This window comes from Cryptomeria japonica, unplaced genomic scaffold (assembly GCF_030272615.1).
Source record: "Cryptomeria japonica unplaced genomic scaffold, Sugi_1.0 HiC_scaffold_2031, whole genome shotgun sequence".
Classification (NCBI taxonomy): Eukaryota; Viridiplantae; Streptophyta; class Pinopsida; order Cupressales; family Cupressaceae; genus Cryptomeria; species Cryptomeria japonica.
In genome coordinates, this window is record NW_026730293.1 from 5346 (window position 1) to 17021 (window position 11676).

General features: G+C 35.5%; 1 protein-coding gene across 1 annotated transcript; it reads left to right on the forward strand.

The window, feature by feature from the left end:
• Positions 1 to 3459: 3459 nt before the first annotated feature.
• Positions 3460 to 5376, forward strand: LOC131037664 (uncharacterized; the record flags this gene model as incomplete). The annotated part of the gene is given in 2 exon segments (XM_059216375.1): positions 3460 to 4392; positions 4963 to 5376. Coding segments are annotated over 2 exon segments (957 nt in total), but the record flags the coding sequence as incomplete, so codon positions are not given.
• Positions 5377 to 11676: the final 6300 nt, after the last annotated feature.

An 11676-nucleotide genomic window follows, 5' to 3' on the forward strand; every position in this document is an offset into this window, starting at 1 on the left:
AAACTCTTCTATTCATCATGAACAAGATATTATGCTTATATCAATATGTACGATGTTAAAGACCGATATTATGTTGGTATGAGCCAAATTAAGAGATTGGTTGTTTACTGTTGAGAATGTGAAAGAGAATGGAATTTGTAAAGTATCCAACCATGCCGTGATATGAACTGAGAGAACAAGAGTTCTAACATCTTTCAGCTCCCATAACTGTTGATGGGCTGATCATTTGACTTTAGTTTTGACATGGAAGATGAAGTTTCACTTGGTTGGTTACTGGAAACATATGCTCGGTTGATCTCCCAGCTTTTCCTAGTAATACATGTGAAACATGACAGAGTGATGTGCATTTCACACAGTCACTCACAAGCATTGTGGAGCTGCATAATTTATACTGTGGAGCTAGCAAATATGTAATGAGTTCACTCAAGGCTGTGAATCCAATCTGATTGTGCTCAGATGAGTTTTGCTGAATTTTTATAAATATATATAGTTCTCTCCATTGTTCTTGTTATTTATATTTGTCAGCTTCCTAATTATCAACTAACTCATAACCTATATAATCAAGTATAATGAGATTATTACATACTGGCACATCGCAATTTTTCATTCTAATTTTTTTTCCCCAAGGAATCTAATTTTGGAATCAAGTTCAGAAAAGTATGTCTAAACGACTAGGAAACTCAAAACATCTAGTGAGACCCCTAGACTGAACCATTAGTGACATAGTATGACACAGAAATTTACTTCCATAGTTTTGTAAGTAGAAGGATCATCAAAGCATGTTTTACTTGGCATGGTATGAAGACCAACTAAGACCTTCATTGCTTAGTTTATGCAATAATCAACGTCATTTAAATTGAAGTTCACACTACATATGTGAATACCTCTGCACCATTTATAATCATCAAGGAAATGTTGCTCATCTTCAGGACAATAACAAAAATGTCTGCAGTCCTAATATCATCCTGGAACGTTAATCATCATATTCAAATATTAACCTTCAGCAGTTGATGAATATAAGTTTATGGAGGGACAATTTTTGGCATTCTGCAGCCTCTGTGAGGATTTAGCCTCATTGACAGCGCCACATTTTAATGTAGATAACAGACATTGTAGCACAGTTATTTTGCATAGTGAACCAATAATATATGTACAACTGAACGGTATGGTGTTTAAAATTTTGGAAGCTTAGTCATTGAAAATGAGGCCATATTAGTCACAGTACTCCCTTAGCAATAAGTGAATTGCTATATAGCTGAATGATGTTCATCAGTGGGTCAACCTTCTCATTTGGATATGTCCATTCAGGTGGTTAGTAAGCTAATTTCCTATTAGGATGACCAATTCACAGGATATTTATAAACATCCTAAAGTCTAATTTTTTATCTTTCGTTTAATGAACATTCCTGAAATCTTTTCATGCCATATTTTAGTCTTTTGGCTGAGGAAGAGTGACACTCCATTTCTGCTGGAACAACATATGTACAACCGAACAGTATGGTGTTTAAAATTTTGAAAGCTTAGTCATTGAAAATGAGGCCATATTAGCCGCAGTACTCCCTTGCCAATAAGTGAATTGCTATTTAGCTGAATGATGTCATAAGTGGGCCAACCTTCTCATTTGGATATGTCGGTTCAGTTAGTTAGCAAGCTAATTTTGTATTAGGATGACCCGTCCATAGGATATGTATAAACATCCTAAAGTCTAGGACATTCCTGAAAACCTTTCATGCCATATTTTAGTCTTTTGGTTGAGGAAGGGTGGCATTCCATTTCTGCTGGAAAAACTTACATTCTTCGGCATTTATTGCACATGCATGATGTTGTAAGGGGAGAAATTCCCTCTTCTACTGTATCAGCATGGAAGGCTAATATAATCGGGGCATTTAATGAAGGGGATGGACAAATTTAAGGCTTTCACCTCACCTCTTATTTAATTTCTAAAATAAAGATGGCAACTAGCATTTTAGGAATTTGGCTTTCTTTAATTGCTATATTAAGGTTAGATATAGATGGGGCTTTTGGTCTACAATCTTAGTATGTGAGATTCCACTTCTCATTTGTTCTCACAGCAGTCTCTTAAATTTTTTTGTTCAAGTAATGATTGGCAACATTTGTACAAATTTAAGTTATACAAGCTGTGAATTGGATATGTGGCCTGAATTTGGGTGGTGACCTGGTCTAAAAGCTATTAACTGTAGGGTAATTCACTATTTCAGAGGAGACCGATGATGGATTATTTACCAAAAAGCCTGATACATGAATTATGCAATATGCCTTTTAGATTGTTATCCACATCCTGTTTTTAACTCTAACTAAATGATAGCATATGTGATTATTTATTTCATCCATGATTGTACAAATTTGATTGATGCGTATATATTTACAATTTTACATCCTACAAGCTTTAATGTGCTGTAGCCTGGCAATGTATTGAGTTACAGGGACAGTAAGATCAGAGTGGATGTCTGCTCTCACATGGACACCTTACTGATGGAAATGTTACATGTCTATCTCTGTATTATATTTTTCTGTGATTATCTAGGTACTGGTCTAGAATTATCTTTTGGTCTGTATATGTTGAGTTGACCTAATAGGTAAGGCAAGTGTATTCCTTAGAGGTCATATGTTTCAAATCAGAGAGGTTTAGAGAAGTACATCTTTTTGACAATAAGTCAACAGGAATAACAATTCTATTGCAGGGTTCCATAATGGGGTCTCATATGCTAACTTGGTGTCTTGCTTGGTAGTGATGTAATTCTACCTAGTCATATTACCCGTCTTTATTGTTTGCCAAGGCAGTAAATTTCCAGCCAGGTGGAGGGAGGTATTGTATACATCCTGATATTTTCTTATATTTGTGGCAAGGAGCTGATGGTTGATCATTGATGCTTTCCACTAATACCTATATGGTGATGGGTGGAGCAGCATGAGTGCTTTATTCTTTTATAGTAGAATATTGAATGTCGTGTCATCGCAACTGCCAAGCATTGAAGGAATATTGGTAGGAACATGATTTATTATTGTGTATGCTGTCCTCTATGTCTGCAATACTAACTTGAGCTTGATTTACCTTTACCTAATTATGTGTACTGCATGGTAACCTTGTTATCATGTCTTCTTTTGTGCTTTGTGTTAGAAGTTATGGACAGAACCTAAACGTAGAGATGTGCATGTCATTTCAATAACTACTTAATAAGCAAAGCAGTCTTCTGTGTATCTTCAATTATCATCCCAATTACTCATGTGTCTACAATCAAATGATATTTTCTATATTAAGTTCTTCGTTCCAGAACTGTATAAGGCATCACAGTGACAATGATTAAGCAGATGTTTTCTCATAGCAAGTTGACAAGCTTCTGCAATGTTTCAACTGTAAGTAAAACATAGTATGGATGTGTAGCAAAGAAACTGCTTATGTTTTATCTCTGATCCAATGAGTACTGTCTGGCTTCATGGCAGGAAAATTATACAGTGGGAATTTCTCATAGATCGGATATGCAGGGTGTTCTTCCATATTTAGCTGCTGATGTTCAACCTGTAGCCTTTCAATTACCCTCCAAAGAAGAGGAAGAAATAGGCAGTGGACTAGATGGTGATGAAAAATATTTGATTAAGGACAAGATTTCTACCATGCTTCAGCGTGTTCTGCCGGGAAAAGAATCTCCAAGAGACAACATTAGCATCTGTGCTGGTAAAACAATTTTGGATGCTCACGAGTTTCATCCATTCAAGTCTAGGAAGCAATCTGCTGAAGAAGGACCAAGCTTCCAGAGGCTGCATATCTTATCTAATGATAGAGAGGCTGAATTATATTGTAATAGGCATGTGAGATTGAAAATATCTGCTGCAGATAGAGAGACATCTACTTCTGCAAAGAGTGCACGTTGCACTCGTGAAGAGTTTGGACTGACTGATGTAGGCATTGCCAATAACCTGATTCCAATCAGTGTAGCAAACACAGTTAAGGATTCCAGACCACAAATGTGGCTGCAGCGATGGATACACTCCTCTGAGAGGACAGGTATAGTAAATGAACAAGTACCAAGAGAGAACTGGAACTGCAATACTGTAAAACACCATGGGTCACTTTTCAGAAATTGTACTCAAGAATGGTCAGGGGACAATAGAAAAGCAAGCCCTTTTCAGCAGACAAACAGAAGAAAAGAGAATGGTAGCTGTTTTTCAGACTCTAGGTCACAAGCCTTCAGAGAGGGACATTTCAAATCTGACTTAAAGGGTACAGAGTTCAGGAAGAAAATTTTGACTTCCAGTGCTTCTGCAATGGCAGTTCTGGGGACAAGAACTAAAGAGATGTATGCAGCCCTTCCAAATAGAAAAGATAAATTTCCAGTTTGGGCTTCAACTCAGCGTGCAGATGCAGATGCAAAGGTAACAGGACTAGAAAAGGAAATGAAAACTACTGATGAATTAGAATCAAGGCCCAAAAAGAAGGGATTTGAGAAGGAAATAGTTCAGCACAATAACATACATGTTTGAACTTTGACCATTCATTTATAGAACTTTTCAGCTCTACACCCTTCTGCCAATTCTTATTTTTATGCACGTCTATTCTCCTCTATTTCCCTTGATCCTTTGTCTAAGGCCATGCTATACATGCCACCAATATCATGAAAGGATTTCACCATTATAATATCCGAGAGCATGATAATGGCATGACACTGTCAAAACGTCTAGTTTGAAGATGCATGATGTGATGTAATTTTAATTAGATGGTAAAGTACCTGCTCTCCTTATATAAATAAACAAATTCAGCATGCATATCGAACTTTTCTTAGTGCCCTTACTATCTACAGGTCTACCAGCCATCATTTCTTTCCATGTACAATCTATCTCTTCTTCCCATGTTCAGAAAACAGTCGCTCATATACTAATCTATTATTATGGGTCATTGTTTGCTTTATATGAATTTGAACTCTAATTTTTTTCTTCTGTTGGCAGCATGCTTGTTTTGTACCTGAATAAATCAAATCCAATAAACTTATCAAACAGACAGCACACACTTTCAGTTCTGCCGTGATCATGTTCAAACATTGCCAATTGATAAGCATAAGTGATAACTATGCCATGTGGTTCAACTTTAATTAGCTTGGCACGGATTTTACTATCACATTTTACTACATTTATGCATCGAGGATGATGAGAGGGATCACTGTATAATTTGCTTTTCTAAAATAGTAGTACTTTATAGAAGTACATAGCCTCGGTACAAATTCATTCTAATTTGTTTACAGGGTTATTTTGTTGAATACATCTTCAGCATAAAATTATGAGAACAAATAATGGCTGGATTAAAAAATTAACGTATGAAATAAACAAAGATTTAAGCTGGTCAGCTGACATGTGCAAGAATGAGATCATTCTGGCTAGTCGGGGTTATTTTTGTCGGTATCGGGTTTCCTTCTGTTTAATTTGAAAGGGATCTGATCTTTCTATTAGGGAATGCAATGTCATTTGAAGAGAGATTCTTCTACAGAAACTAAACCATAACTTGTAAGAGATTCTTGTGCAGAAACTAAATCCATAATTTGTAATCTTTTTGGGGAAAAAAAATTCTAGTTTCAGTTGTCATCTTACTATATTAAGATTATGAACCATTTGAATGACCGAGGAAGTATATAAATGAAGCTTTTTAATGAAAACTCAGGATGATTCTACAGTAATATTTGCTTTGAATAATTTTCTGCATATTATGAAACGATGCACTTTTTTCCTTCTAAACAAAGTTAATAGAATGATTTGTGTGACATGACCCGTTGTGAAAAAGTGTGTCCTTGCCATCCATTTTCTATTACCGCATGTGTATACATATCTAATGTCATGTTCTGCCAAAAAATCACTTAAGTGATCTGAATATTGATTCACGTGTATTTAAAGGTAAATTTAAGATATCACTCTTTCTTTATCTTTATTTACCATGAAAAGTAATTCAAAATTCAAATATGATTTTTTTTTAATATATCAAGCGGGTGGGAATACGGTCTTAGGCTCTTTACAATAAAAAGAAGAACAAGAAGGTACAAAAGTAGCAAAAGTAGAAACGGTAGTGGAATTGCTTGGACCAAACATGGAAATGAATGGAAATTTAAGGCATCACTCTTTCTTCATTTACAATGAAAGTAATTCAGAATTCAAATATGGTTGTTTTTGATATGTTAATAAGGGAAACCGACTCTTTACAACGAAAAGGAGAACAAGATGCTAAAAAACTAGTTGTACAACTATAGCATGATTGCTAGGACCAAACACCACCAAACCTAGAACTAGCAAAGCTCACCTAGTGGGGGATTAAAATTCATGTTTTAGAATACTTTTCTTTTGTCTTTGAACAATGGTAAAAAAAAGCTCATTATTTAGATTCTTTAATTGAGAGATGAGGAGATTCCTCTTAAAGATCTCAATTGGAGACTAACATTGGAGGAGCGTTTGGTTGGAGGAGCTGATTGTCTAGTGGAAGTTATAGCAATTGCTAGGATAAGATCATTAGGCATTATTGATGGTGAAGGGACCACCAAACCAACAATAGTCTAAGGCACAAACGACTTTGAAGTAGATTTGTTAGGGTCACATCATGGCCCCCCATAGGAGACTCAAAAGGAATTTCTAGAAATTTTAAATAATTAGAAACATCCATCGCCAATTGTTCAAAGAGAGCATCTTGCCACCATGTAGTTGAACCAACATTCATGCAATGTTAATAGTGGCAATTGAAAGCAAGGTGATCAGAAGGGAAGCAACACCTGTAATGGAAGGGTAAACCTTTATAGTCAATAACTTGAGTCCAAGGCTTATCCAACACCACTAAATTGATCTTACCAAGAATGTAATCTTAGGTGTCAATATCCACTAGAAAATGAACATGGATAGTGCGATCAATGTTTGAAGTCATTGAAATCAACTTTCGAAAATGGTCCAATAGAATTGCTAATAGTGTCATAAAATGAACCTTCTCAGAAATGGAGAGGAAGATTGGGTAATTTGACGCGAATTTCATGATATGAAGAGGTTCAATAAGATGATTAAAAGAAGGAAACGACAACTTGAGTGTGAGGGAATGCTTGTCCCACAACCACAACTTATCATCACATATCAACTACTTGTCAAAGTGGGATCCAAGTAAGGGTAAAGCTCAAAATTTTCCCTTTTTTAGGGGCCTCCAAGACTTTAGCACCCACTTATGCAAGTCACGTAGAGAGAGCCAAAGACAAGTAATTCTACAGATTAAGGCACAATTAGTGTATTGAGTTATATTCTCAATGACCTATTGTTCACATTGCTTTAATGGTATTTAGGGCTTCAACCTTAGTAGGTTTAGGAGATGCGGCCAACATTTTGCCCTACAAGATCTTGTTGCCCACATGAAGAGGCCTATGATTGTAGTTGTTGCTAGGGCATGTTCGACTAGTCATAATATGCAACAAATTGCTTGAATCCATAGACCCCTTACTAGCAGTTGTCACTAAACTTGTAATAGGGATGTTAACTGTAGGAAAAACAACTCTATGCATCTTCAATGAGCATGTCTATAGGTGTGGAATTTGGGGCGAGGACGTAATAAAGTTACTCTTATATGTAGATGATCTCATTGTAATTGGTAAAACTACTCATAGTCTGAGAAAACAATTGATGAAATTGCTCATATTTTAAGAAAACACTTGGGACACTCAAAACCTCTTGTTAAGAGGTTGGGATGTAGGTGAACACTAGCAAAACCAAAATAATAATTTTCTCTTTACAAAGAAAAAATGAACAAATTAAATGTCCCTTTGAAGGCAACCCATTGGAAGTAGTGGAGCACAGGTATCTTGGCCTTGATTTGCACAACAAGCTCAATTGGGAAAGTTACAACACAAAAAGAATTCAAGGAGGTTGGAAAGCTTTATACTCCCTACAAAAATAGATGTTGAAATGTGAAGCTATGGGATTGGAAGACCAAAACAACTCTTTTTGGGTTTGCTTAACTTTGGTGATTCTCTACGGTTGTGAAATTTGTGGTAGCCTATATGTCAAATAAAAAATGAAGGTAGATAGAAAGAATCGAAAATCATGTAATCATAAGTAGTCTCAAAATTAACGATGTTGTTTTGAACAAGATCTTCTTGGCTAAACTAGTTTCTTCCCTTTGGAAACGTCAATGATGGTCTAGTTGCAAAGTTATCTCAAGAAGGTTCAAAGTATGGTATACCATTGTTGGCCTACACTAATAATGGAGAAAGAGCTAACTAGAAGAAAGATCACATAAATGAAATAGAATGACAAATGGACGAGTAAGTTGGATGTTAATATTTAGGAGAAAATGAAAAAATATGTGAGAAAAATTTAGGAATGCTACATGGACAACACATATAACATAAAAAAGACTACTATATCAAAGAGCTTAACCTCATGTGAGGCCATGAGGAAAAAGATTATGTAAGAGTGAATATAAATGGAAAACCAAAACATTTATAGCCCAATCAGGACTAGTTCACATCATCTTAGATGTGAGTCTGATAAGTGGACGATATCTAAAGAAGGTTAGGACAAGACAACATTCACTTGTTCTTTGGGCACATACACATATGCAGTCCTACCTTTTGGCCTTTGCAATTCTCTTGCTACATTTCAAATGGCAAATTAAACATATTTTCAGATTTAGCCCATGACTATATGGAGGCTTATATGGATGACTTCACTACATAAGGTGATACCTATGAAGAAGCATTGGGCAATTTGAAAAAAAGTGCTACAAAGATGCCAAGATAATAATCTGTCACTGAGCAATGAGAAGTGTTACATGATGATGGAATTGATGTTGGGACATTATGTTTATACTCAATGCATACAAGTGGATCCGACCAAGATTGAGGTAATTAAAAATGTACTAGTTGTTGTCAAACAAAAGGATGTTAAGAGTTTCTTAAGACATGCATGTTATTACAAAAGGTTCATTAAGGACTTCAATAGGATTGCATTTCCATTTTTTGTTATGTTTAAAAGGATGCAAAGTTTGATTGGGTTGCTACATGATAAGAGGCCTTTCAAGCACCCAAAGATACATTGATCATAGCATCTGTCCTTAGGGGACCAAGCTAGAACCTTCCATTCCACATTCATATTGACACCTCATATCGTGCTATTGGGGCAGTCCTTGGACAATTGGAGGGGGTGATTGAATATGCCATTTATTATATCAACAAAAAATTGCAAGCAACAAAGCTCAATTGCACAATTACTGAGAGAGAAATGTTGATAGGCATTTATGCCATTAATAAGTATATATATTACATAATTGGGTATCATGTTTTTATACATATGGATCATGCAACCATTAGGTACTTAATGAACAACCTATTGTCAGTGGTAGATTTGTTAGGTGGTTATTATTATTGCAAGAATTTGATACAACTATAGTAAATTAATTTGGAAGAGCTAATGTTGTGGTAGATTTTCTATTGAGGACCACAAAAACCAAATCTTAACTAGTTAAAGATGACACTTTTCTAGATGAGCATTTGTTTTCTTTAAAAGTACAAACTCCATGGTATGTTGATATTGCTAACTACCTTGTGCAAGGAAGTAGTCCTCCACATTTTTCACCTAGAGAAAGGCATCAACTTGTGGAGAAGAGCTTCCCATACTCTTGGATATTTGGTTATCTATTTTATACTGGGCTTGATAATGTGATGAGAAGATGCATCCAAAAGATGAAACCCATGACATCCTCCATGCTTGCCATGATGACCCTACAAAGAACACTTTGTTGCCAAGAGAACTGCTCTAATCAACATAATTTATTATAGCCAATTTTGCATTAGGACTCAGCTAGATAGACAAGGCATTGTGGCAGATGTCAAAGAATGGGTAGACCTACTAGAGGTGATGAGATTCACTTGCAACCACAACTAGTATTGTTTCCCTTCGATAAATGGGGGATTTATTTTATAGGCCCCATTGATCCACCCTAAAACAAAAAATAATACAAATTAGTGTGTACAAATTATTTTACAAAATGGGTGGAAGTCAGATAAATGAAATATGTAAGGGATAACAAGGTTGCAGAGTTTCTCTATGAGGAGATATTCATTAGATATGGGGTACCAAGAGAAATTGACACCAATCAAAGACGACAGTTGACCTCAACATTGATCTAGGCCTTAGTAAATGAATATAATTTAAGGAACATGAAATCTATACCTTACCATCCACAATCCAATGGTCAAGTGGAGGTGACAAATAGAGAAATAGAGTCAATCTTATCAAAAAAATTTTTCCCTTCACATAAAGGATTTAGTATCCATACTCCTTCAAAAATTGTACATTGTTAAAGAACCACATGGAAGACAACAACTGGTTTCACACCATTTGAATTGGTGAATTAGAAGAAAGTTATTCTTCCAATTGAATTTGAACACAAAAAATTAAGAACAATACTAGAGTTGGTCATGAATTTGTCATAGGCACAACAAGATAGGATTAATCAATTGAATGCTTTGGATGAGCTAAGGAAATAGGCCCTACAACATACTAAACTAATTCCAAATCAAAAAATCAAATGACATGGTAGATTTATAGACAAAAATTCCAGAAGAGTGATTGGGATTTATTGTATTATTCAAAGTACAAAGATCATAAAAGGAAGCTACAAACCCACTGGTTAGGACCCTATGATATTAAAGAAGCATATTCCAATGGTGTAGTCAAGCATATGACCATTGGCCAACTGAGGTTTTCACTGTTGGTCAATGGAGACCGTCTAAGATTATATAGAAAATCAATCAAAAAGGAGAATTTCATGAAGCAATTTACCATTCCTCTACTCAGAACACCACTTACAACATTTGGATTTGATAACACTACTTTAGGGACAAATGATTTTTATCTTTAATGTGAGTCTTTTGGCCTAGAGATGCAAATTAGGAACTTATTCATTTACCATTTCCAATTATGATGATTTCATTGATGGAATGATCAATTAGGTCCAACTTTAGTCCTCAAGGAGAGATGAACACTATTGCTAATTGTTCCCCTTTTTTAGTTGATATGATTGGATATGATTTGACTATGGTTATGCAAGATCAAGGAAATATGATGTAAAATTGACAAGATTCAACATAAAGAAATAGATACAGAATTGGAAGAAGAAAACACAATTTCACAAATTTGGAATCAAAGACAAAGAAGAACTTGCAGTAGAAATTTGGAGTTGAAAGTGCTAGACTATGGAGATAGGTTCCCTAGCCTCTAGGTGTCTTTGTCAACTGAGGCTTTAAATTCCAAATCAGGAGGTTCTATAGACCTTTCCCTCCAAATTTCAACCTAAAAGTGTTTGATAGATGAGCTAATCAACATAGTCTAGGGGTTTTACCCATTCAACATCTGGGATTGTGCATCTTAGTCTACTGATGTGCAATTTTGCAACTTTCAGGTGTTGGATTTGTAACCTGCACACATAGAAGAGGGAAATATGTTGTGTTGTATAACAACTTGCCTTAGTCAAACTTCGTGTTGGTATTTCCACCTTCACTACAACAATGTTGGATGAAAGATAACTTTCCTCTTGTAGGGTAGATGTTGAAAACCTTAAAGGAAATGCTTGAAATGACAAATGATATCTTTGATGTGAAAATCCTTTCCTTGCAGCCTCACATAAAGCTTGATGTCGCTTGATAGGTG